Source organism: Leguminivora glycinivorella, chromosome 5 (genome assembly GCF_023078275.1).
Source record: "Leguminivora glycinivorella isolate SPB_JAAS2020 chromosome 5, LegGlyc_1.1, whole genome shotgun sequence".
NCBI lineage: Eukaryota > Metazoa > Arthropoda > Insecta > Lepidoptera > Tortricidae > Leguminivora > Leguminivora glycinivorella.
Window position 1 is genome coordinate 8778845 of NC_062975.1, and position 27982 is coordinate 8806826.

A 27982-nucleotide genomic window follows, 5' to 3' on the forward strand; every position below is an offset into this window, starting at 1 on the left:
GGAGTTGGGCCTGGAATGCGTGGGTTCGGGTGAAGTGCGCGTGGTATGCGAGTGTAGTCCCTAAGGTTGCGATGATCCTTATTGTATAGTGGTGCCCAGGTCGAGCCCGCCCTCCTCTTGCATCTTCGTGAGGAACTTGAACACTCTGTTCTCCTCCTCCGTCTGTTTCACCATGTCTATTAGCGCTAGCAGCTTCTTGATTCCGATGAAGATCCTGCAGAGAACAGAAAATGTTACTTTTGTAGTTGCGCCTATAATTTCATTGACAAGCAAGTATTTTACATACTTGGATTCCTCTTGGTCTTTATGTTTCGTCAACTTCTTTTTATACGTGAATGACGGCTGTAGCCGTTGATACCACCTTTAACAATCAATACTTAAGTTCTGTATATTTTAACATGGAAGAAACAAAATTAGATATATTACCTCGGTAAGTCGGTATGAAACATGAGATGACACTAATAAAACCTACGGCTACCTGACGCTTAAATTCGCGCGCGACACAACAAGACTGAAATCCTTTGAATCCTGTCGCTCATCATAATTACCGAAACCGGTTTATGGCAGATCCTGATTTCAATCGAATGCAGTTCTGGCATTAACAGGCGACCGAAACTGAGAAAAACTCTGTAATGCAACATACTTGGCCCCGCGCAAGTCGTGCTGGGTCTTCTGCAGGTCGCTCGCGAGTATATTTCATTTCATTTCAATGGACAGTATAAGACCAGTAATAACTCTTCTAACAAACATACGCCGCGCGGTATGTATGCGCGGCGTGTACTTACGCAACAAAATAGGTAAGCGGATGAGAAGGATTCATTCTCGTTCATTCTCATCCGCTTTGCGAACGTACACTTTGCACACACACACATACCGCGCACCGCGCAGAATACGTTTATTAGAAGAGTTACTATTGGTTTTATACTGTAATGTTTGATTATGACATACTTGGCCCCGCGCAGGTCGTGCTGGATCTTCTGCAGGTCGCGCTTGGAGAAGGCGTCGCTCTCCTCCAGCACGGACATGACGTGCTCGGGCTGCGACAGGTTGGGCACGTGCAGCACGGCCGTGAACGCTGACGTCATCTCCATGTCCTCCAGGACTTGTCTGGAAACAAATGCATAAATCAATATTTTTATACGCAAATACATGAAAAATGTCCATGATTCAGGAACAAATATTTGAGCACATCAAACAAATGCCCTTACCGGGATTAGAACCCTTAGCTTAGAAGGCAAGGTCAATACGGTCACTGCGGCAGTGACCGTACTGCCAACTAGGCCAAACCGGTCGTCAAAATAAACATAAGGCTTTCCATGCCCTTATGCTTCAAGACAAATATAGGGTCCGTTGAAAAACCGAAATTCCAACAGAAATTCTGATAAAATCCACATAAATCATAAGGACCCCTTTAGGCAAGTACCGCCACAAGTAGACTATTCACTTGCAGCAGTACACTTGTCATCGAATTTAAGGTGATAAGCAGCTTCGTGCCCAAAAACCCGCGTCCGTACTTTCACAGAGTACGTTGATAAGATAGGTTTTCCCAAATATCACGCTAGGTGGCGCTATGCAGGAGGCGGTGATTTCTACATCGCGCTATCGAAATTTCTACTTGGATGGTATATAAGGATGGGGGATTTTATCATAATCTCTTCAGAAAGATAGGGATATTGATGGAGACTTTCTTTAGTTTCTTTCTTCTTCCAATTCCTCCATGCTACTACGGATACCAGGATGCTCTCAACTGCGGCTGCTGGTGTAGAGGCTTATTTGCGTTTGGTTTTCCCAAATGTCACGCTAGATGGCGCTATACGGGGGATCTGATTTCTACATCGCGCTAACGAAATTTTTATTGAGATGGTATAAATGGGTGGGGGCTGTCTTTTTCCTCCTGGTAATATGATAGCAGGATGGTCTCACCTGCGACTGCTGGTGCAGAGGATGAGCAGCTTCCTGCCCTTGGGCGGCTGCTTCTTCAGCAGCACGAGCAACGCCTGCAGCGTCAGGTTGGAGTAACGCGGTCCGATAGGGCCGTAGTCTAGGAGACGCTCGATGTTGTCCACTAGGATGCAGGATAGGGTTGAACGGTAGGCGTCGTCGAAGTACTGTGAAGAGAAATGATTTGTCAGTGTTTTATGCTTTATGCTATCGAAAATGATGATAGCGTATGGATTTAAATATTATTAATTTTTTTTTTTAATTTTTTGGTGGGAACACTTAGGTGCTACCTAATTCGGACTCCGCTCTTAGTGTGGTGGAATCTGGATGACGGAAATCTGGGCCAGTGGCAGGCTGTTATGTGACTACAGACCCAGAGACTGGTAAATTCTACACACCTTCCTGATCTGCAGACACTTGGCTGTTTCCGTGAACCCGACCATGTCCTCGGGCGAGCACACCTTCACGAACGGGAAGTCGGACATCTTGGCCAGTTGCGCCGCCAGCGCGGTTTTACCGCTGTTGGGTGGCCCTTCTAGTAATACTGATACAAGACCTGAAATTTACACACAATTTAGATATATAGAATATTATATTGTGAGTATAGGCGTCGGAGGGTCTTATCTTGTGACCTGAACGTAAACTGTAAATTCAAATAGAGTTTTTGCAAGTTAATCACGTATTCACGTATGATTTCTCGTGCAGTCTGCCATATTACGGGTTACATTACAGGCCGCAACTGATAGAACGGCGCGAATAAAATTAATAAATAGAGGACCTCCGTGCTACTAGCTTCCCTACAGTTCATCCACGCTTCCTATTGCCTCAGTTGATGATGACTAGGAAATGCTACTATGCTAAAGAAAAACCTGCCATAATAAAGTATTGGTTTGGACTTACCGCTGGCTTCTGTGGCCCGGGCCTGCTGTATGTAGAGCTGGCCGTCCTCGAATAGCGACGCGATGGGAGCGCCCCAGTTGATGATGCCGCGCGCCAGGAAATGCTCCAAAGCCTCTGCCGCTGTGCCGAAGGCCTGCGATAACAGTAATTTAGTAAACAACAGAGTTTGGTCTGAGATTCTCTTGCCTAAACTCATAAAAGGATTGTTAGGACTGACTTACGTCACTCGGCAATGAGTTATGAAATTGCCCATACGACAATTTTAGTGACGGTGACAGAGAGCTTTGCACAAAATGCCATGATGCACGACCCAGAGCCTCAAGGTCACCTCTAAAAAATTTTTTGAACATTGATAACTCCTGCTAAGTCTTTACCGGTTTGATATCATTTTCCAAGGCGTGCATAAAGTCTGCCCTCCCGACCCTGAGCTTCTCCATGGCCTCCGGGTCCACTTCAACCTTGCTGGAGGCCTTGATACACGGAGTAGACCCTCAAGGTCACTTCTAGAAGAGTTTGTAAACGTTGCTAGCTCCTGTTAAGTTCTTACCGGTTTGATATCATTCTTCAAAGCGTGCATAAAGTCGGCCCTCTCCACCCTCAGTTTCTCCATGGCCTCCGGGTCCACCTCGACCTTGCTAGAACCCTTAATACAGGGAGCTGACCCTCAAGGTCACCTCCAGAACAGTTTGTGAACGTTGCTAGCTCCTGAAGTCCTTACCGGTTTGATATCATTCTCCAAGGCGTGCATAAAGTCTGCCCTCTCGACCCTCAGTTTCTCCATGGCCTCCGGGTCCACCTCGACCTTGCTGGAGGCCTTGATGAGCCGGTTCATGGCCGTGGACTGCGCGGCGCGGACCAGACCCTCGAGCTCCGCTCCGGAGAAGTTCTTTGTGAGCGCTGCTAGCTCCTGTTGAATAAATGGAAACATAAGTAAAGAGGATGTGTACCGCGTGTGCGTGCACGGAGTTTAGCCGCCGCGTGAACTCCTGTGCCTGAAGAGCCCTCCAAAATTGAAGGCACACTAAATGGTTCTAACAGATGGCGCCACCCTATTAGTCTATTGCATAGATAAAGAATTTCATATTTGAGAGCGAACTGATATTTGTTTCTCTTACATATGAATGACAGTTGAACACTACAGTCTCACGGATAAAAATGTTTAACTCCTCATAAAAAGTCGCAGCAGTAGCGATATAATAATGTGAGTACAACCGATTGTTTCATTAAATATTTGAATATGTCTCACGAAAGTTTTACGTCTAAAAAGAGGAGGTGAAAATAAGTACAGTATGAATGAATGAAACATAAGTTACAATGACAACTGAACTGTATCGGTATCCAGAGAGAGCTACCATTTTATTGCTTAATTTGATCATCCACTCAAGTGAGGGAATCGTGAGTCGACCTCCATGTAGAACGCTTAACTAGTATAAAAAATAAGTATGTAATTGTAATCGACCCTTCTCGTCCAGCAGACTGATTTCCATTCTATATTATTATATTTAGCAACTTCATTCTTTGCGATTTATTGTTTACATATTGTAGTTACGCCCCCACGCATCAGCTTTGCACGGTTCTTTAAAGATTTATTTTTCTTTTATATACTGGCAACACTAAAAAAAAACTTGCTCCCACTCCCTCGGTGTCATGGCAGGTCCGTTAACCGCCATTTTCCAACCATTTAACGGTTTCGTGCTCAAGCCACACGCTCATGGCCACAGGCTAGTCGAGACGATTACATGACCTACGATGGAGCGAGCTTGCCCTGAAGGTGTATAATTCATACTTAAATATCATTAAGGATCTACAAACCTTCGCATCAAAGTCCTCCGTCAACTTCTTATACTCTTTCATCCGCTTAGTATGGATATTAAGGATCTGCACTCGGCCCTTCTCGTCCGGCAGGCCGATTTCCATCTGCACCTCTAGACGGCCGGGCCGCATGAGCGCCTCGTCGATCATGTCGCGACGGTTCGTCATGCCGATCACGAGGATGTTGTTCAGTTGGTCCACGCCTGTGGATAGGGGTTTATGTTAAATTTAGAACATAGGTAAAGCCTGACCATAATGACCATATATGACTACGCGCCATGTTGCGAAATTTCATTAGAACTATTTTCTTCATACTAAACTGAACTGTCACCCCATACATCAGAATAACAGCGCTCTCTCCTGACAATAATCATATATTTCTGGTCAGACTTTAATCTACTGAAAGAGACGCTCGTTGAAGTCTGTAATTCTATTTTTTTTTTTGGTTCAGCACCAATAGCACCATGGCACATGGTACATGGATTTGTATGGGAAAAGTTACTACCCGGGAAATATTTCCTATACAAATCGGGTAAATCACCGTAAGTTTCCGAAAACGGCACATCATATCAACGTAGACATTTATTTTTAGTCGCGAGCTTATAACTTAATGAGGATATGGGTCATAATTTTATTTACAAGGCCTTTTCAAGTCGACGAAAAAAAATACAAATCGACAACAACGTTCCTTTTGAAAAAGAATTACGTTAAATTATTATTATTATTATTTATTAATCAGGCAGGCAGTTATAACAACTGATAGTTGCCTGTATCCAACAATTCTTTCTTAAGATGTGTTCTTTAAATTTGTTAAGTAGTTATCTAGTCGGTTCTTAAACTGGTTAACATTCAGTGCTGAGATCACGTCCTCTGGTAGTTTGTTCCATGTTTTGACCACTCTGTTGCTGAGAAAGTGTTTGCGAGGGTTGTTTTTAGACAGTTCAGATATTAGTTTGTACTGGTGGCCTCGCAGACGGGTGTTATTATTGCGCTTGTACAGGTCTTGAAACTGGTCTATGTCATAGTGCCCCGTTAAAATCTTGAACGTTTCAATGAGGTCTCCACGCTCTCGGCGTTCTTTTAGCGTTGTAAGCTTCAGCACTTTAAGTCGTTCTTCGTAAGACATTTTTTTTAGTTGTTTGGGTATTTTTGTGAAACTACGTTGCACTTTCTCAAGCATCTCAACATCTTTGGCGAAATAAGGGTTCCAGACTTGGAAAGCGTACTCTAAGATGGGTCTAACATATGTCTTGTATATCTTAAGCATGAGTTCAGGCGTTAGTATCCCAAAGGCTTTTCTAGCGAGGTATATTAAAGATTTAGCTCTTTTGGTGATACTTGTTAGATGTTCTTCCCACTTGAGGTTTTCAGTAATTTTGACTCCCAAGTCTGTTTGCACTTTAACTGGTGTAAGTTTCGTTCCTTCCAGGGTGTAAGCAAGATGTGGATTGCGGTTACCAACTTGTAGCACTGTACATTTTTCAGCATTCAAACTTATGAGCCATTCCTTTGACCATTTTGCTATCTCGTCTAGATCCTTTTGAAGTTGGTCGAAATCATGTAGAGGGTTAGAAAATAACTTCGTGTCGTCGGCAAAAATACTGACGCTACATTGGACATTATGAGGCAGGTCGAATGTGTATATTATATAAAGCACAGGTCCAAGGACTGATCCTTGAGGTACACCGCTGTGAATTTCTCGCTGCTCTGACAATGTATCGCCAACTCGTACACAGAAAGTTCTTTCTCGAAGGAACGCCTCGATCCAAGTGAGAAGCCTACCTCGTATACCCACGAATTCCAGTTTGTGTAGTAGCCTTGTTGTAGGGACTTTGTCAAACGCCTTCTCGTAGTCTAGATAAATTACATCTATAGGTTCTCCATTGTTAAAACTCTTGGTCCAGGACGAGAGGCATGAGAGCAGGTTGGACACTGAGGATCGGCGTGGACAAAAACCGTGTTGCTGATCACTTATCACTTCATGCTGGCTGAGGAAGTTCCTTATATGCTTTACTACGATCTTTTCCATTAATTTACAAACAACACTCGTGAGGCTGATTGGTCTATAGTTAGCTGGTTCCAATTTGTTGCCCTTCTTGAATATTGGTGTTACGACAGCCGATTTCCATTGCTTTGGTAAGGTTCCACAATCGTAAGAGTGTTGCATCATTTTAGCTAGCGGTTCTGCCACATCACAGTTCTTTAATAATATCACAGGAATGTTGTCTGGTCCTGGCGAGGAATCCGCTCTCGTCTCTTTGATCGATTGTCTTACTTTGTCTGCTGTAAAGTCTATATCAGTGATGGAATCGTTTATTCTAAGATTTGGTTCTAGGATAGGTAGTTGACCTTGTGGTTCCTTTTGGAATACACCTGCGAATTGATTTGCAAACACTTCTGCGATCTCAGTATTTTGTGTCACAGTTTCACCTTTGTTGTTACGAAGAGTCGTTGGCACGCTAACCTTAGAAGTCACTTGTTGTCGTACATAAGAGTAGAATTTCTTGGGGCCGGCCTGTACTAAGTTTGTCTCGTATGTAATGCGGGAAGATCTACACAGGTTGGTTAGCTTATTGTTAATTTTCTTGTAGTCGCTGTAAATTGTGTCCAGTCTAGTTAGCGAGTATCTTTTCCATAGGGCTTTCTTTTGTTTCATGAGGTTGCGGATATCCTTTGAAAGCCAGGGTTTATTCATGGCACTCGATATCATTGGTCTCTGTCGGGGAACATATAGATGAACAGCATCTTCAACAGAAGTACAGAATAATTGATATTGAGTTTCAACACTTTGCTCGTCTTTTATGTCTCGTAGGCTGGTGTATAACTTATCTTTGATTTTATCATAGTCAGCCTTTTTAAAGTTATATCTGGGGGTTGTACCTTTGTTGTCTTTTTCCGCTTGAATTTGTATGGTTGCCACTAGGCAAGTGTGATCACTTTTGCCAATGGGAGCTTGGTGGTCTATGTCGGCTATCAAGGCATCATCATTTGTTAAAATTAGGTCTAAAACGGATGGCTGGTTACCCTGGCGGTACCTGGTGTGTTTGATGACAAGTTGCTCTAGATTACTGTTCCTATACCATTGTACAAAGTTATTCTCCCTTGGTGTTAGATATTCAGTATCCCCCAGTGGTCATTTGACACCTCCAAAATTAAAGTCTCCCATTATGACGATGGTATTAGACTCCGAAGCGTTACTTAGCTGATTAAATAAGTTGGAATCCTGCTCAATTGTTGAGTCATGGCCTCTGTATACTCCACATAGGAGAAACTTTATCTTCCCAAGTTGTACGTCCAACCACAAGCATTCAGACGCAGGGTGTTTGGTATTGTATGTCGTGTTCATTTTGGTGCTTACAAAGTTAACGCTGTTTTTGGCGTAAATAGCCACTCCACCACTACGTTTTTCTAACCGGTCGTCTCTAAAAATATCATAACCTGGTATTTTTATCATTGCGTCGGGGATGTTAGGTTTTAGCCATGTCTCAGTGATTATAATCAGAGTCGGGTTGAGTGAGTTCACTCTGGCGATGAACAGGTCTAGCTTGGAGGTAACAGATTGGATGTTGGTATATAATAATGTTAAGGTATGTAATGCTGGTTGTATTTCCTTATTAGGTTTAGTTGTTAATGCTGGTGTTAATGATGTAGGTTTCGGATAGGCAGTAGAACTTAGTTTTTTAATGGCGAATTCTTAACAATAGTTGGTTGTCCTCTGACATATTTTATTGTTATGGCCGTCTCTCCATTTTCAATGCGTTTGTTAAGTTCTTCGCGCAAGTATACTAGGTATTCCCTTTGCATGGGTGTCAGGTCTGCCTTTACAGATGAGGGTTTGTCCAACTTCTTTTTGTTGCGTAGGACTTCCAGCGCGTCACTCTTGCTGTTTAAGACGACCTTCAGTGGGCGCGGTTTGCTAGATTTTACGGCCCCAAGGCGGATGGTCTTTAACCCGTTACAGTTAACTGACTTGGTGACTTTGTTGATGAGTGCAGTGCACTCTGCTTTATCATGCCCTATTCTCTGATCTACGTCATTGCTACTCGACTCGGGAATGTCGTAAATGATTAGGTTTTGTGCTCTATTGGCTCTCTCAGATATTTCTCGAATTGCTGACTCAGTTGCCAACATACCCTGCCTCACGCGAAGCTGCTTAACTTCTTCGGTTAGCTGTTTGAGCGTGTTCATAATTTCTGGGAGGTTATTCATTGCATTTTTGCAGTCTCCGCATAAGAAGGTCATAACGCGGGCCACGGTTTTCAGCTCCAACACTCTAATTTCAGTCGGAGACATGCCATGACAATCGCCGCACAAGAGCTTTTTACAAGAATCGCATGTCACCGACAACTTTTTATCGCTCGGTGACTTATTGCACTTGGTACATTTTTCCTGAGTTGAACGAGGGGAGTTTTTATTCGGAGCCATTTTTCAAGATTTTTTTAAAGTTTGCAGTGGCAACACTGTTGTGACAGTTCACTTTGACAGCCAAATTCAAGTGTCACTAAAAATGTCAATAAATTGAGGGTAGGCTTATAAACACCAAAGTAGGCCAGTGTCACTTGCGTAAGTATTTCACAGTTTTAGTTAATTAATACACAATTGTACGCGAAAATAACCCTAACACTTAGTCCACAATTTATAACCGACACTTTCACAATGTTTTTACTAAGTTTTATGCAGTTTTGGAGGCAAGAACCATTAATAACCACAGACGTAGTTTCACCTCACAGAACGATTTGACGGACGGATCTGGCTCTAATATTTTTAATTCATTTGTATTTTTTATGATTTAGACCTCACCATCGATCTTGGAAAGCAGCTGGTTGACTACGGTGTCGTGGACTCCCGAGTTGCCCCCGACGGAGCCTCGGGCTTTGCAAATTGCGTCGATCTCGTCGAATATGATGATGTGCAGACCGCTGTTGGGACCAGCCTGGAAATATACTCGTTCATGTATATGATAACAAACGTGAAATTAAGTCTCGAGATAATGGATACATGCACGCTAGTGGTGCATAAAAATTAAGTAGGTACCATCAGGCCAATAAATACCAAGTCCAGCTGAGGGGGGGCTGAAATTTTCTCGAATTTGAGGCGTAGAAATACAGCCGATGTAGTTTCATTTGACGTTCAAAAGCGCACTGTACTTAGTAAATTATATGTATCCTTTTCAGGGTAACGTGGTTGGTTTTACCTTGTCTTTTATGTACATATACCAGCTGCACACATTTTTAAAGAGGGATTTTCGAGTTGAAAACTAGGTACGTCATCGCACATTGTTAACGGGCGGCCTGTACAACAGGATAGCCCTGAAAACCAGCGCCACGGCTAACTTAATCATCGGCATATGCTGAGTGGCAACCATTTTAGTGTATACAGTGTTATTAGATAAGTCTAATAACACTGTATACACTAAAATGGTTGCACCAAACCGTCTGTCACCGTTAAAGCGTTCGTTAAATTTTATCGTATGGGAAGTTCCATAGACGTCTGCTGCGTGACGATGATGTGTTTGTCAAAAGTGGTTGATGCAACTGGCCCTAAGGGTCGATTGCAACAAACCGTCTGTCAGCGTTAAATTTTATTGTATTGGAAGTTCCATAGTCGTCAGCTGCGTGACGATGATGTGTCTGTCAAATGTGGTTGATGCAACTGGCCCTAAGATGTAATAGGTTAAGTTTTAATTTTTTAATACACCAAATAAACGTTATCTTTCTTTCTTTTATGTGCTTGTAGCTTGTGAGGAACAATAAATGAGATATGTAGTAGGCAGTCTAACCCGTTTCTCCCTTCTTTTTCAGCGTCAGCGAACAGCCGGCGAATAATGGCCTCGCTCTCACCCACATACTTGTCCAGGATCTGGGGGCCATTCACGATCTTGGGCTCGCGCGCGTTCAGCATCTGGCCGGTCTGACGCGCCACCAGAGTCTTACCCACACAGCAGGATACTTTTTACGTGTTTGAAGCCTGTGGGGAACAAAAAATGAGAAATGTACAAGATAACCTTACCCGTTTCTCTTCTTCTTCAGCGTCAGCGAACAGCCGCCGGATGTTGGCCTCGCTCTCTCCTACATACTTGTCCAGGATCTGGGGCCCGTTCACGATCTTGGGCTCGCGCGCGTTCAGCATCTGGCCGGTCTGACGCGCCACCAGAGTCTTACCCACACAGCAGGATACTTTTTACGTGTTTGAAGCCTGTGGGGAACAAAAATGAGAAATGTACAAGATAACCTTACCCGTTTCTCTTCTTCTTCAGCGTCAGCGAACAGCCGCCGGATGTTGGCCTCGCTCTCTCCTACATACTTGTCCAGGATCTGGGGCCCGTTCACGATCTTGGGCTCGCGCGCGTTCAGCATCTGGCCGGTCTGACGCGCCACCAGAGTCTTACCCACACAGCAGGATACTTTTTACGTGTTTGAAGCCTGTGGGGAACAAAAAATGAGAAATGTACAAGATAACCTTACCCGTTTCTCTTCTTCTTCAGCGTCAGCGAACAGCCGCCGGATGTTGGCCTCGCTCTCTCCTACATACTTGTCCAGGATCTGGGGCCCGTTCACGATCTTGGGCTCGCGCGCGTTCAGCATCTGGCCGATCTGGCGCGCCATCAGAGTTTTACCCGTACCGGGCGGCCCGTACAACAGGATACCCTTTACGTGCTTGCAACCTATGGGTAAGAAGACATAATGAAGATAATAAAATTACATTTGAAATTTGCAATACTCAAAGTTATTGCTGTTTTTATGTAACGTCCGCGGCCGGCCAAACATCCCACTTTTAACCACCGACGCAAAAACGACGGGCTGTTATAATTTTGACGTGTCTGTCTGTCTGTCTGTGTGTGTGTCTGTCTGTGGCATCGTAGCTCCTGAACGGATGAACCGATTTAGATTTTTTTGTTTGAAAGCTGAGTTAGTTAGCCACACAGACCAACCCCTATAGACATCCATTACAAGACGACTCGCGGTCGCCAGCCTTCCTAGTATTTGCACTGATATAAGCGCGGGCGCTCGCCGTGCCCGATCAGTATCGACCAAGTAACAGACCCGAAAGCAGCGCGTGTTTTTCGCACTAAAAAATTGGAAAAGGGTATTTTGATGCCTTAAAGATGTCCACCTGTAGTGTGAAATGGTGTGGAAAGGTAACAAGAAGCTCAAATTTAAAAACAGACGGCATTACATTCCACAAATAAGTCATATTTATAATTTATTCAGAGCCGGCATAGGTCAACTTACATGGCCACTTACGCGTCAGTAGAGGGACAGTCATACTTTTGTCCCTTTTCATCTGGCGCGACTGCCCGCCGTCCTTGAAACGGCCAATCACAGCGCGCTTAACACATTCCCCGCCCGCTCCTCGCACCCCAAACACTGGTGACTCGTATCGCGAACAAAATATACAAGACTAGCTTTTACCCGCGGCTTCGCCCGCGTAATAAAAGTATTCTTATTGAAACGTTTACAAAAAATAAGATTTTCATTTGGATCCGTAGGTTTCTTTGTAGGTACATCTGTCCGCGATTATTTCGATTAAGGTAAAGCGGGGCATTTCTCGACTGGGGGGGGCATTGTAACTGATCTATTTGCTGTACGGTCAGCCAAGAAAGTGGTTTACCACTTTTCGACTCTATTGATTGAAAAGTGATAAACCACTTTTTTGGCTGACTGTACCTTACACATATTACTATTGTTTTAAATGAAATTCTTGCAATGATTGTAGAATTGTTACACAGCGACCACAGTTTAGGTAGTAGGTACGAATATGTATGTATTTTACCTATATAAATATTTATACTGGGGAAACTTCATACAACCCACATAGCCAGTATCTCGACGCTATGGTCGGTAGGGTAAAAAGTACTTCCTTGCATTATCGCTTACAATTTTTTCCATTTTGCTTATACTTACTGCAAACGTAAACATATAAAAGGCAAGCAAACAACGATCTTCTTACAGCACATTGAATGTAATAGTTATTACGGATGCAGGATACTCGCCAATGCCTACTAAATCCCTTCCCACTGAGCCGCCTGCATTTTACACTGCCTAGATATCGATTGCCGACCGATTATTCCGACCCCAATCCCTATTCGTATCCCCGTCCTTATCTCTATCCTTGTCCCCGTCCCCGTCCCGTCCCTGTCCCCGTCCCTCCCCTATCCCTATCCCCGTCCCCTATTCCTATCCCTCCCGTCCCTCCCCTATCCCTATCCCCGTCCCCTATTCCTATCCCTATTTCTATCCCTATCTATCCCTATCTCTAGCCCCATCCCCATCCCCACCCCTACCCCTACCCCTACCCCTATCCCTTCCCTATCCCTATCCCTATCCCTCTCCCTCTCCCCCTCCCCCCCCTCCCCTCCCTCTCCCTCTCCCTATCCCTATCCCTATCCCTATCCCTATCCCTATCCCTATCCCTATCCCTAACCCTATCCCGTTCCTGTCCCTGTCCCTGTCCCTGTCCCTGTCCCTGTCCCTGACCCTGTCCCTGTCCCTGTCCTTGCCCCTGTCAAATTATCATGCTAGGAGGTGAACTTTGAAAAATCCTTTCTTAGTGCTCCTCTAAGGAACTTCCATGTCAATTTGAAATCTCTTGAACCAGAAGTAAAGATAAAAACTAAACCTATACTTATGGCTATTTTGGATATTTTAACCCCATTGCACAACAACAGGGGAGAAAATTTCTTTTGCACCTCATTAGATTTTAAAATCGTTGTATTTATCGTGATCAGCGACCCGATAAACCATAAAAACGATACCCATATTGTGTTTTTAACTTTACCCCCTTTGCACCCCTTTAGGGGTCAAATTTTCAAAAAAACCTGAAACATGTATTTAGTCATATGTCTTTAGGAATCCTCCTGTGACGTTTCGAATAAAATAGTCAAACTAATTTTGTTTCCCCATACAAACTTTGAACCCCCCATTTCACCCTTTTAAAAGGAGAATTTTGAAAAATCCTTTCTTAGTGCTCCTCTACGCCATATAAGGAACCTATGTGCCAAATTTGAAATCTCTAGGACCAGCGGTTTCGGCTGTGTGTTGATATGTCAGTTAGTCAGTCAGTCAGTTTCTTCTTTTATATATTTTTGATATTTAAACCCCATTGCACTAGAACAGGGGAGAAGGTATTTCACTTCCGCCTCGTTAGATTTTAAAAGCGTTGTATTTATCGTGATCAGCGACCCGATAAGTCATAAAAACGATACCCATATTGTTTTTTTTACTTTATCACCCCCTTTTCACCCTTTTAGGGGTTAAATTTTAAAAAAACCTGAAACACGTCTTTAGTAATATGTCTTAAGGAATCTTTCTGTGAAGTTTCGAATAAAATAGTCAAACTAATCTTGTTTCCCCATACAAACTTTGAATCCTCATTTGACCCCCTTAGGAGGCGAATTTTGAAAAATCCTTTCTTAGTGCTCCTCTACACTATATAAGGAACCTACGTGCTAAATTTGACATCTCTAGGTCCAGCGGTTTTGGCTGTGCGTTGATATGTCAGTCAGTCAGTCAATATCTTCTTTTATATATTTTTTTGATATTTAAACCCCATTGCACCACAACAGGGGAGAAGGTATTTCACTTCCGCCTCGTTAGATTTTAAAAACGTTGTATTTATCATGATCAGCGACCCGATAAAGCATAAAAACGATACCCATATTGATATTTTGACTTTATCACCCCCTTTTCACCCTTTTAGGGGTTAAATTTTCAAAAAACCTGATACACGTATTCAGTCATATGTCTTAAGGAATCTTCTGTGGTTTCGAATAAAATAGTCAAACTAATCTTGTTTCCCCATACAAACTTTGAACCCCCATTTGACCCCCTTAGGAGGTGAAAAAATCGGTCTCACTATATAAGTCGTGCCAAATTTGAAAGCTCTAGAACCAGCGGTTTCGGCTGTGCGTTGATATGTCAGTCAGTCAGTCAGTCAGTCAGTCAGCTTCTTCTTTTATATATTTAGATTGCTACTCTATAGGAGGTTCTCTGTGGTTAGCCATGTTTCATGAAAATCGGTCCACTATGTCGGGGGTTTATTCAAAATTTTAATTTTGTGGTTATGGTTAGGTTATTTGCTTGCCATAACGAGGCTCGGACAAGTGGTTCGTACACAGATATAAGCAAATCATGTCTTTATGGAAAACTTGATACATAATGAAATGTAAGACGCGTAATGGCTGGGTCGCTACTCTTGAAAAAGATACTCAAAATGGATCGAAACATGTCGAACGTTATAGACTTAACACATGAGTAACCCGCTTAAAATATATTTAAATATAATGTAATGTTGCCAAATCAAGCCTAGTATAGAGCTCTTTCACATTCCCTTACTTTACAAGGGTCATGTTGTCCATTTGTCCAAAAGGGGTTGATAATGACTTACAATATATGAGTGTCATGTCTAGAGACATTAAAACTAAATATTTTACCTAACTGCTCCACGACCTCGGGAGGAAAGACTCGAGAGGCGAACGCTCGCCGGAAGATGGCGTTGAACTCGTTGTCAAGACCACCGATGCCCATCTTGCCGAAGTCCCAGTCGGGGTTGATAATAGACTGTCGTGGTTGTTTTCTAAGGAAATAAAAAGCATTGTGGCATTACTGTTTAACAGTAGGTACTCATTTTTAACCCCTGACGCAAAAACGACGGGGTATTATAAGTTTGACGTGTTTGTCTGTCTGTGTGTGTGTCTGTCTGTGGCATCGTAGCTCCCGAACGGATGAACCGATTTCGATTTAGTTTTTTTTGTTTGAAAGCTGAGTTAGTCTGGAGTGGTCTTAGCCATGTTTTATAAAAATCGGTCCACTATGTCGCGATCGGGGGTTTTTCAAAATTTTATTTTTTTATAAGAACAAATGATATATATTTATTTATACACCGTGTTTCACTTAACACTAAAAACCTGAAAACTGTTTGTTCAGAATCGAGAGTAGAATCGATTGAGGTATATCTTGATGGGGGTAATATTTTTTGTTTTAATTTGTATTATTAGTTATTGTTTACGTGCCCATTCTACAAATTCGTAATACAACATTGTGCATATCATATTGTTAGAGGTTGTATACCTTTTTCAGTATTTAAGGGTATTAATACTGGCTGGTTACTTGGACGATTTTTTTTCTGCTACGAAATAGACGTTGTGCGTCAGTTTAAATTTAAAGTTTATCATAAGTCATAACAAACTGAACTCGTACCTAATTACAACCTTGTCATTTTGAATTTTAGGTTTAAATTTTCTTACTGAGTCACCTGTCCAATTTGAAGTTTACTGTGAGACAGGTTAAAGTGCTTTACATTGCCATAGCTGTCTATTGGTAAACCTTGTGTCGTTGCAGTAACGTACACAATTAAACAGTTTGAAGGCTTATGATGGTAGGTAGCAATTATTGTTAAAAAGCCGAGTTGCACAGAAAATTAAAATTACAGATTAAAAAATTTCTAGATACGTTTAAAAAAATAAAAATCAGTTGGGGTGTCTGACAAACACGAATGGAAGAAAAAAACTTTGATTGTATGAGTTACACCTATATCGTATCGATATACAGCAGTAACTGCCAAGAGCAGCGCCGGCCCAAGCACTAAATCAGGGTAGAGCTAAATGGAGTTATAATGGCGCCCTTGGTACCTTTTTTTACCAAACTCGCAAACGATTATATCATTTGGCATTATGTGCCCCTTCTATGGTTTGGCTTGGCACCTAGAGCGGCCGCTCCACTCGCTACTCCAAAAGCTACCATTTTTAGCCCCTGACGCAAAAACGAAGGGGTGTTATAAGTTTGACGTGTCTGTCTGTCTGTCCATCTGTCTGTCTGTTTGTCTGCCTCTGTGTGTGTGTGTCTGTGGCATCGTAGCTCCCGAACGGATGAACCGATTTAGATTTAGTTTTTTTTTGTCTGAAAGCTGAGTTAGTCGGGAGTGTTCTTAGCCATGTTTCATGAAAATCGGTCTACTATGTCGCGGTCGGGGGGTTTTTCAAAATTTTATATTGGTTAATCTGCCACACATGTGAATAATTTCATTCACTCATTCGTTCCATTCGCGCCAGCTCTTATAAATTGACCAGTACCAGTTACAGTTAATTTATATTTTTATATTGATATTGATGCGAAGAAATTCAATAGGTTATGTGAAGTCCCCAATCCGCATTGACATAGCGTGGGAACTACAGCCTTGCCCTCTCATGCGTGAGAGGGGGCCTGTGCCCAGCAGTGGGACGTATATAGACTCAATTATTATTGTTATTATATTGATACAATCTGCTGGCGTCGGGCCTTCTCAAACAGACGCGGCGCGACACCGTGTTAGCGCCCTGCGCCGTTGCTTGGACGCTCACAGCTAAAATGTTAAAGGATTGAATGGTCTCACCCCTTGGCCTTTCCGACGAGGTTGAGCGAGGAGTTCTCAGCCTTGTCGAACTGTATGCAGGCGTCGGGCAGCAGCCTTCCCAAGCGGACGCGACGAGGCACCGCCTTAGCGCCCTGCGCCAGCGCTTGCACGTCCACAGCTAAAATATATTAGCTAAGTTAAGTAAAACATTACGAGAAGACTTTATGTTGTGAGCACTGATTAAGTTAAGTACCTACATGGAAAAGTCATGAAGCGAGTTTCTACACATGAGTTTTCATGACTACGCACAGATTTGTAACCAGGACCGCTTCATTGTCAGAGTCAATATGGACATGGTCAGTCTGTTCGTAAAATAACGATATTGTTATATTATGCTCATACAAACAGTACATAGTATTGTGCAACGTGGGTGAATATTGTTAACTGGAGTAAATTAAATCGCGGCGACGGCTTGCCAAGCTATTTAAAGACTCGAGTTTGCAATTTTCTTACGCCCTGAGTTAAAAAATGTTTCTTCACGTTATGAAAAAAAAATAGGTGACTAAGTAAATGGCTGGTTTCCTTTTACTGGTAAAAGGAAACCAATTTTGTCAAATTTTGTTTAGAGAGCATTCAAAGAAAATGTTTTTTTTTTTAAAGAGTATGTTTACCTTCCAAGTTCTTGACAGTCAGCGACAGCACCTTCTTATCCTGGAAGGAGAAGGCAAGCTGCTGGCCCACGGTGAACATCTGGTTTCCGAACTGGATGAGAAAGTCGCGCGCCATCTGCTCAGAGTCATACGGCTCCGTTGACACGCTGCAATCAAAGAGATGATTGTAGAAAAATAACAAATGTTCTTGTTCTTCTGACCCACTAACACTTCAACCAAGCCAGTAAAATTTTCCAACACTTAAGCACAATATATACTCTTCTAACAAATGTTGCGCCGTCCGTTTTACATACAGATTGCAGACGTTTCTGCTAATCAATAGTTAAAAATTTTGCAGGTTAACGCATTGTAACTGGTGAATTTACTAATATGACTTGGAACTCCTGTTGAACTAAGTTTAGCAATATAACTAGACTTTAGAGTTAAATACCGTTTTAATTTAAATATGAGTGAAAATTGCTAATAGTTTAAATCAATATATCAATAGAAATTTACAGCAGCCTTTCTCAAGCCATACTTACGTTTTCTTAGACATAAAGTCAGCTTCTAGGGTAACACTGCATAGGCAGTCTGCATTTTGGGGCTTAAATGGCTTGACATCAATCGGCTGAAAAAAAGTTAAAATTTGTCTCAATATCCTAGTAGAATACTCATAGAAAATGAGATAACATTGTGAGGAAACCTGCATAAATTTAAAGTAACAGAGTTGTAAATTTAAAAGTGGAAAATGTCACAGACTTGAACTCAATTTTTAAATTTATTCTAAGAACGTCCAGACGTTTCTGCTAATCAGAAGTTAAAAATTTAACAGAGTTGTTTCACAGTCAAAGAGTCCTACTTTGTTGCAAATCTTATCCTTATATTTCTTAGAGCCAACTACCATATATTATAATTATACTAACTCCAATACCCAAAGGTTGTCTGGAAGAGATCACTCAAGTGATAAGACCACTAACTTGTTGTTTTTGTGTTTCTTGTGCATTACTTGTAAACTATGTGAGGTGTGCTGTGCAATAATGAGAGTTGTATTGTCAATACAATCCTACTGTAAGCATATAGTACAATTACTGTATGCTTACAGTAGGACCTTTCAGAGTAACATAAAAAAAATATTAAGAATTATCATACTTGGCCAATGGAGAGTGTTGCCCATTTTCTCTGTGGGGCTGAGAACCCCACTGTGCCGCTCTCAACCCCACTGTAAAAGCGGGTGCTGAACATGAAGCTCTGTGAAGGCCCTGTGATTACTTCGATGTGCCTGAAAGTTTAATTAGCATGTGGTAAAATTAAGTGATTTTATGGTTTTTGATTTCAAGTCAACACTCAACCCTCCTTGAAGGGTTCTGATGCAACCTTACTTTAAGAGGGCATTCAACGAAAACGTCGTAATAATGTAAAATTGATAGTTTTAGTCGGCAAAATTCTACACTTTCCGTCATCTAAAAGACTTATTAAGTTCAGGATTCGATTAGGACATCTTCTTAACTTACATGTTGTGAGACTGGATTTTTAAAAACTAACTCACTTAATTAATTATGATTTTTTTTCTGGTGCATGTTTAGGAAAACCCGCGAAAAGTGCTGACTTAGTCCGTCTAATTTGTAAAATTTGGATAGTTTTGAATGCTTCAAGTGGTAAATTTGTATTATGTATATCCTGTACTACAATCTTCTGAGACTACTTCTTTGTTATAAGGCTTTAGAATAGAGTAAATGAGGATATGATGAATCCAATTTGTTTCAGAAATCACCTCAGAATAAGTGTCAATTTCTTCGAAAACTTACGTGTTTTTGAAGTAGTTTTAATATAAAAATAATCTGCAACGCTTACTCAAACAGATTTTATGCAAAAGTTTTCTATTAATTGCAATTTAATATTTTTGACGATTTTTTAAAAATGCCTCCTTATTACCGGTTACGCGCGCTTGCGATGTCAGTACCGCGGCAGAGCTTATAGAGGCAGGACGTATGTTAGTCCGCTCCGCACGCGGCTCGACGATCGCCAAGTTATTTTGTCATTGTGTGCGGCACCCGCCGTGTCCAAAACCGCACTTGTGTGCGTCTTTGGCTGTACTGTTGCATGTATACTGCGACCGAAAACTTTGATCCTTGGGTTGACGACTTTGGTAACTAACTAATTAACTTGACTAATATTTTTAGTAAGTATTATTTATTATTGAATATCATTTTAGGTTACTGACTCGTCTCAACAAAATCTTTGACAATGACAAGATTAAACGAACTTACCTGAAGTGAAGTTCAATCTTGATTATATGAAGTATTTTGTCCTGGATATAATAACATTGTAGTTATCCCGCGCCAGCGCTACAAACCTCGCGAATCGTTTATAGATGCCAAAAAGAAAAGAATTGACACGAACTGTCACCCTGACGTTTCATATAGTTTAGAGTAATCACGCACTAAATGGGAAGTGACCATGGACTCATGGTTACTCGAGGAGGGTGGGACTATCCCTATCCAGGACAAAATACTTCATATAATCAAGATTGAACTTCACTTCAGGTAAGTTCGTTTAATCTTGTCATTATATTTGTATTTTGTCCTGGATATAATAACATTGTAGATGTTTAGAGGTAATGAAATAATTTACAAAACAATTTATCTCAGAAATCCATTCAAAAAGCCCTACAATCTTGTATTCCTGACAGGCATTATGGTTGTATATAATATATATACATATATCATGGATCAAATTGTATCGAAAGTAAACTAAAAAGCAATAGCATTACTTGCTATGTGAAATATTTCAGGTAGAATTGACTCGAAGAAAACAGAGTCTGCAGGGTCTATCCTGCTATTGTAATAGGTCCTTACTAGGAGCAACCTGTGTGTGCAACCCATCTACTGAGTTAAATATCTTAACCTGTATAACAAATATTGATATCTAATATAATAGATTGGTAAATTACAGTTATCTGAAGCATCCCATGCATTACCAAACCTTTTATTCACTGTTAAGCAGTGTCTTCATGACTTTTACCTTAGGTGTTTAATGTGAGACATGATAATTGTAATTTGTAATATGAAAAGAAATAATAGAGATAAATTAATACCTAATCATTTAGTATTAAGTAGTCTATAAAACATACATAAAAAAGAAAACACGGGCATTGTGTGCTTGTTACCCTTGTCAATTATTTAATATGTTCGACATAAATGATATATATGAAGTCATAGTTATACCTTGTGTATTTATATTCCATACAAACATAGCCTCTGGGTATCACCCATTGACCTAAGAATATGAAAGGTTTTATTATTACTCTTTATATATATATAATCTTCAGAGGATATCACTGTCCTCGATAAACTTATTTTACCCTACCTACCTACCTATACCTACTAGCCATATATATGAATAAATAAATAAATATTATAGGACATATAATAATAATTCGAGACTATAAGTTTCAAAGTCTTGATTTAATTGTCAATAAGTAGACTGACCTTGTATCTGCTGTATGCAGGTACTAATCGTTGATTGTATATAATATTAATATTCTAAGATGGGAACAAAAATATTTTCCCAGTCCTGGTGCATCCTGAGGCATGTTTGGAGCTGAAAGTCCATCACCTAAACCTCTATTTAAAACCTTTGTCGCTATACGGTGACTTGAGTATTTAGACCAGATAGCCTCTGTTTGGTTTTAAAAAGCATTATTTAAAAGTCGTTAATTAATCACTTAACCAAGCAAAATAGTCCCTTACTTACAAACTATACCAAATAGTTAGTCCGTTACTTCCCAATTAATCCATTAACTTGCTAGCTTGCTACCCTAGCTAAACCTAATTCCATTGTGTTGTATTTATGTAATGTTTATATATATAAGTATATTTAAAAATATGACGTTTTAGGTATTAATCACTATTTTACTTATTTGTTCTAGTATTTCTCACAAAAAAGAAATTTATAACACAATACTAAACGAGGAGGTAATCACTAGCAGGACAGCATTATATATAGACCATATAATGTAATTATTTAGGGGCTGTGATAACTTTAACCACACTCTTATGTTGATGTTTTATGCTTATGTCTGCAGTAAGATTAATAAAGATCATAATTAGACAACAAAATGTGCATAAGCTCCTTGAGATTAGCAAATCCTATACAGATATTGTGGAAAACAGTAAATGACAATTCTCATTAAATTTAATAATTACAACTGTATACAATCCCTTCTGTTTCCAATATATTGTCATGTCTGTAAATATGTTCTACTTGGACTAATAAGCTTAGGTTGGACCTTTAATCGATGACTAATAGAAAAGTATCTTAAGTAGATAAACAAAATGATCTCTTATGGATCTTATTAGGTCTAGAATTCAATTATTATTGAGATAAAATAATAAGATAATTAAATTGATTGAAGTAATCAATAAATGAAAGTAGTATATAATAATATATTGCTCATTATGACAAAAACATTTATAGGTATTAAAAAAAAATCAAATCCTCTTTCCTGGTCTACTATAGATAATTGGGTGGTCACTGGTCACCCACCCAAGAACTGATCTCGCCCGACAATGCTATTTTGGTGATTGAACGAGAACTGCGATAATCCACGTGCAGTGGGTGTTATCTTATCATCATATCAACTTTATCCCCCAACCGTTTAAAGTCGGTATGGTATGGAGTAGTTTCTAAAATAAATTTTGAAGTACATACCAGTTACAGTGCTATTTATTCAAAGACCTCAGGATAGTTAAGACTCTAATAATTAAAATCGAATGATTTCTGCTATATTTGGAAAACAAGTCTGTGTTTGAACCAAGATCTCAATATATATACCTATTTCATACCAACTCAATAGAGTTGACTTAGCTAAATCTTTCTAATTATCAACCTACATACTTTACTTGATCCATTGACCCATTTCTAACTTTATATGACAGCTGAATACAAAATGGTCACTATTGGCATGAGCTTGTGCTGAATCGCACCCTATGATAGCTAAAAAACATTGTGATAGGGCTCTAAACCATTGCGGGGTAGATTGTACCCTTGCCATATGAAGACATACAAGTCTAACATTTAAATGAGAGTTTGAAGCCTTGGGATTGCTAGGTATTTATAATAATTAAATATAATTTTGTATTAATATGAACATCTCACTTAACCAATTTTGTATGCTTATTCCAATGACTGATTCTGGTTGATCCCAATTCCAGTGTACCTTCTTTACCTATCCTTTTATATTTAAAACAACATATTGAATAATAGAATAAATTTGAAAACAATAATAAAGTTTTAATCACATTTTATTGACACCTTTTTTTTTTTTTTTTTTTTTAAGTAAAAATAAATAAATCAGTAACATTACATCAACTTCACCAAAGCCAGTTGAGCTATAAGATCATAAAATTCCAATGGTCAACTGTCCATTCTAACAATTTTTATCAAAAATTGACATTTAAATATGAATCATGATACATATACTTATGTTAAAGTTAAAATATATGGAGCGAGCAGCTCCTAAGCATATTATGAGGTTAAGTTATGATTGTGACATTTATACTCTTTATGAGGGTGCCAAAATGATTTTGCAGCACTTAGAGAATTTATTTTACCTTATGACATAACACTAACAGTGTATGTCCTCATATAAATATATATCAATTTGTCAAATTGTACAAAGGGATAAATATGAATATTCATCATTGTAATATGATATGAACTAGAACAGAATTTTCCAGAAATTACCTTTTTACGGTAGTATTTTATTCATTTTATTGTATTAATCAGAACGAAATTTTTGTTGTAGAGGAGTTATAAAAATTACCTATACTTATAGTAAATAATTTTCTGACTTAACTGAGCCCAATCTATACATAGATTATAGATGTTCAACATAGGACTTACTGCAGAGACCATTTTAATTGCAACTAGAATACTGTTTTATATGTAAACAGTAAGTATATGAGTATGTACTTAATTAGAATACAATAATGTTTAATGTAGCATGCTTGCCTGAGGACAAAATCTTGATCAGATTGTGCTCTAGTCTAGACATCTATAGATCTAGTACATGTTCTACATGTATATGTAAAAAATTTCTGCAATTAAACATCACTGGCTATAAGAAATTCGTTAGGTATAACTATACCATAACTGTCAGTCATCCCACGGATGAGGAGCATTTCTTGTTCCTTATTATTAGATTTCATTATTGAAAAGTTGGCACACTTGGTTGCCGAACGGGAAAGGCTACACTTGCTAAAACATTTATCCCGTGAATGAGAGTTTACATTTGCTAGCCCCACGGGCTAACAGGAACATTCTTAACTACCCATCGGTAGACTTTATGCCCTTGTAATAAGGATTACAAATGATCAGTTAACAGTCGCCAATAGTACTCTTGCAGCATTGTTGTATATTTGGTAGGCACAGCAGTAGCATGCCTAACACATTAAGTAGCCTCACAGGCATTAGCATGTCTTAACACATTCATCCCACGGATGAGAATTTATTTTTGAATATTTAGTATATCTGATTGCCCCACGGGCTAAAGTTACAATAAGAATTTTATTGGGATCCAAATATCTTCATTCCACGAATGAAGCACAATCCGCACGCGAATTGTGATGTCAGATGCGTATACAGAACTCCTTTATTATATTTGTCCAACAACAATTGACGATGAATGTATAAAAAACCTTACCAAATCTCCGTAGAGGTTAGAATGTGAGGTTAAATATAGGTACTAATTAATATATTATACCTCTATGTTTCCCCACGGGAACACTTTTAGTGAATTTGATAAGTTCATAATTCATAACTAAGGAATGTTCTTGTTAAAAATCCAATTGACAAATGTTGTAACTTGCGTTCATCACTCTCATCCCAATATTTATTACATTTCGGTTGCCATGTAAACACCGTACACCACACACATGCTGCACCGTATTTTGCACTGAATAATACCGTTTTAAACATAATTGTATTTATTAAAACTACGAAAAACTTAATAAAAACTCGAAAGCTAATAGTTTGCATCCAACCGCGTGGAGCGCGCGCGAAAATATGAAACGTCAGGGTGACAGTTCGTGTCAATTCTTTTCTTTTTGGCATCTATAAACGATTCGCGAGGTTTGTAGCGCTGGCGCGGGATAACTACAATGTTATTATATCCAGGACAAAATACAAATATAATAGATGGTACTCAGGATCTGATGATGAAGTCAGATGGTAGTCATGAGTTCTCATCAACCAGGTCTTGAAACCATTTCGTGTTTGGGCTCTTTTGATTCGCCTCAACAAGATCTTTGACAAGAGGTGATGGTACCCAGGATCTGATGATGAAGCCGGAAGGTAGTCATGAGTTCTCATCAACCAGGTCTTGAAACCATTTCGTGTTTGGGCTCGTTTGATTTGCCTCAACAAGATCTTTGACAAGAGGTGATGGTACCCAGGATCTGATGATGAAGCCGGAAGGTAGTCAAGAGAATTCATCAACCAGGTCTTGAAACCATTTCGTGTTTGGGCTCGTTTGGTTCGTCTCAACAAGATCTTTGACAAGAGATGGTACCCAGGATCTGATGATGAAGCTGGAAGGTAGTCAAGAGTATTCAACAACCAGGTCTTGAAACTCTTCTGTGTTTGGGCTCGTTTGATTCGTCTCAACAAGATTTTTGACAAGAGATGGTACCCAGGATCTGATGATGAAGCTGGAAGGTAGTCAAGAGTATTCCACGACCAGGTCTTGAAACCACTTCGTGTTTGGGTTCGTTTGATTCGTCTCAACAAGATCTTTGACAAGAGATGGTAATCACTCTTTTATACTCTGGCGCATCCACTGTCTCAGTGTGTCAACAGTCAACTAAAGCAGGTAGGCGTAGCGTAGAGTTGTATTTCCTTACAAAAAACTAATACATAGATGTGGATCTTCCTGTGCTCCATGCAATTAAAACAACATAATATTTAAAAACCGGCCGAGAGCGTGTCGGGTCACGCTCAGTGCCTACACTGAGCGTGGCCCGACACGATCTCGGCCGGTTTTTAAAGCCGCGTTGGTAAATAGCCGCTCGGCTCTTCCGTAGTTTTCCATATTTTTCAAAAACTACAGAACCTATCAAGTTCAAAACAGTTTTCCTAGAAAGTTTATAAAGTTCTATTTTTGTGATTTTCAAATATTTTTTTAAATATATGGTTAAAAAGTTAGAGGGGGGAACACTATTTTTTTTTCCTTTAGGAGCGATTATTCCCGAAAATATTAATATTATCAAAAAACGATTTCAGTAATTCATTTTTAAATACCTATCCAACAATAAATCATACGTTAGGGTTGAAATGAAAAAAAAAACACTCCCTACTTAATTGTAGGGGGGGGGGGGTACCCTAATAAAACATTTTTTCCACTTTTTATTTTTGCACTTTGTCGGCGTGACTGATATACATATTGGTACCAAATTTCAGCTCTCTAGTTCTAGGACGGAGGGACAGACAGACAGACATGGCGAAACTGTAAGAGTTCCTAGTTGACTACGAAACCCTAAAAACACATTTTAAATATAAAAAAAACTACTTAAAATTAAAGAAAACCGATCTTAGTTCCATTATATATATGTACCTAGAAAACATCATCATCTTCCTTGCGTTATCCCGGCATTTGCCACGGCTCATGGGAGCCTGCGGTCCACTTTGACAACTAATCCCAAGATTTGGCGTAGGCACTAGTTTTTACGAAAGCGACTGCCATCTGACCTTTCAACCCAAAGGGTAAACTAGACCTTATTGGAATAAGTCCGGTTTCCTCACGATGTTTTCCTTCACCGAAAAGAACCTAGAAAACATATCATAATATATGGTGGTGTTTTTACGCAAGTATCAATAATGGTTAGTCTGCAACGCTACTGACGGCGTGGCGGTACCGACCATGAATGCTATCCCTTTCGCTCTAGCCGCACGTAAGGTTGGTTCGAAGAGGATCGCACGCTATGTCTGTACCTCAGGCTACAATCGTTATGCTTCTGGTTATAGTGTGCGTCTGCACACAAGCGCACGCCAGCGCCGCCGGCGTCGAAATGCGAGCAAGCAGATTTTTTGAAAGCGCTCTTAAATATACCAGGTTAAACATTTGAAACCCATACGTAAAAACCTTAAAACAGAACACTTAATCTTCAATTATGCCAAAATTACTCTTAAGGTGTCATTTAAATTTTTAAGCTGGCTCCCTAGGGAGCCGGCAGGGCTAGTTGATCTGTAGAATCCAGAAATAAACAGCTCTTTTATTTATTTAAAGTATAGTGACAAAAGTTTCTTTTTTTGCTGGATAAGTGTAGTTTACCCAAGGATAAATGAGATGCCAAGCTATCACTTGCATGGTTCTAGAGGCCTGCCAAGGAGACCCTTGTGTAAGTATACTTTCAGGTGTGGTTTGGAATTTCATTAAAAGAACAAATAAAAAATAATCCAAATTTAAACTAACAATAATTTTCTAAAATATATAAGTTCAGATTCTTTATTGGTAAAAAATACATTCTTTTTTACATGTCATACAATTACAATTAGGCAGGTACTTAAATTAATCACTATTTGTGTATTGGATTGTAAAGTAGTCATGTTTCATTTTGTTTTGTTGCATCAGGTGTTGTCCAGTCAGGTTATCAGTTTTCTCAGTTTCAGAGACTAATGCTATCCTACCTAATTTATTGGCTAAAATTAATGCATATTTAATTTTAGCCAAAAGCTAGTACTTAGGATATGTATTATAAACAAGACTACTGTGAAGTGAAGAATAACAATCACTCACTTGACATCGCTGGGAAAATCTTCTTTGTTGATGAGGGCACAGTTGGTGATGGCCAACTCGTCCGAAGGACATTTTGCGGCCTTCATACGCTGTATAATGAATGGAAGAGAATACAGTAGTAACTAAATAATATTAACTATAGGAATTTTGTTGTGTAATAGCCCTTATGTATGAGATTTTCTTCAATTGGTAATTAAATTAAAGTGTAACTAGGACTAAAACGAAATATAAATAAGACCGATATTTATTCTATATAAACAAGAAAACCTATAATATGGTCCTGAAAAATTAAACATAAGTCACATATTTTTTAGAGCGTATCTACAAGTCCCATATATTTTAAATAGAGTGTCCACATAATTAGGTCAAATTTATGTTACTTACCAGTGAGGAATACATTTTGTAAGATTGTTATTTCCCCAATATCTATTAATTTGACAATGATTCACGTCAAGTGATATTTGGAAGATTTGACGGAACTTACTCCGCCCGTCAGCGAATGACTGCAATGGACCTTTATTTTGGTCGAGCTCGAGAATCATTGGTCGGTGCGATC

At 39.8% G+C, this 27982-nt stretch overlaps 1 protein-coding gene across 1 annotated transcript; it reads right to left on the reverse strand.

The window, feature by feature from the left end:
- Positions 1-78: 78 nt before the first annotated feature.
- On the reverse strand, positions 79-27939 carry LOC125226066 (vesicle-fusing ATPase 1-like). Its single transcript, XM_048129903.1, has 16 exons — positions 27811-27939; positions 27427-27515; positions 18783-18912; positions 18176-18261; positions 17655-17800; positions 17023-17161; positions 15086-15228; positions 11118-11317; positions 9454-9586; positions 4654-4856; positions 3560-3748; positions 2842-2974; positions 2340-2497; positions 1924-2108; positions 949-1107; positions 79-214 (listed from the first exon to the last, which is right to left on the reverse strand). The coding sequence occupies exons 1-16, from the start codon at positions 27823-27825 to the stop codon at positions 79-81; spliced, it is 2244 nt and encodes a 747-aa protein (XP_047985860.1). The 5' UTR covers positions 27826-27939.
- Positions 27940-27982: the final 43 nt, after the last annotated feature.

Bases quoted from the DNA above. Each gene is read 5' to 3' on its own strand.
- LOC125226066 (XM_048129903.1), bottom strand. The intron at 18,262-18,782 runs GTATGATAATTC...ACTTTTTTTCAG, and splicing joins CAACACTCTCCATTGGCCAA to CCGATTGATGTCAAGCCATT. The intron at 3,749-4,653 runs GTTTGTAGATCC...TTTATTCAACAG, and splicing joins CGGAGGACTTTGATGCGAAG to GAGCTAGCAGCGCTCACAAA.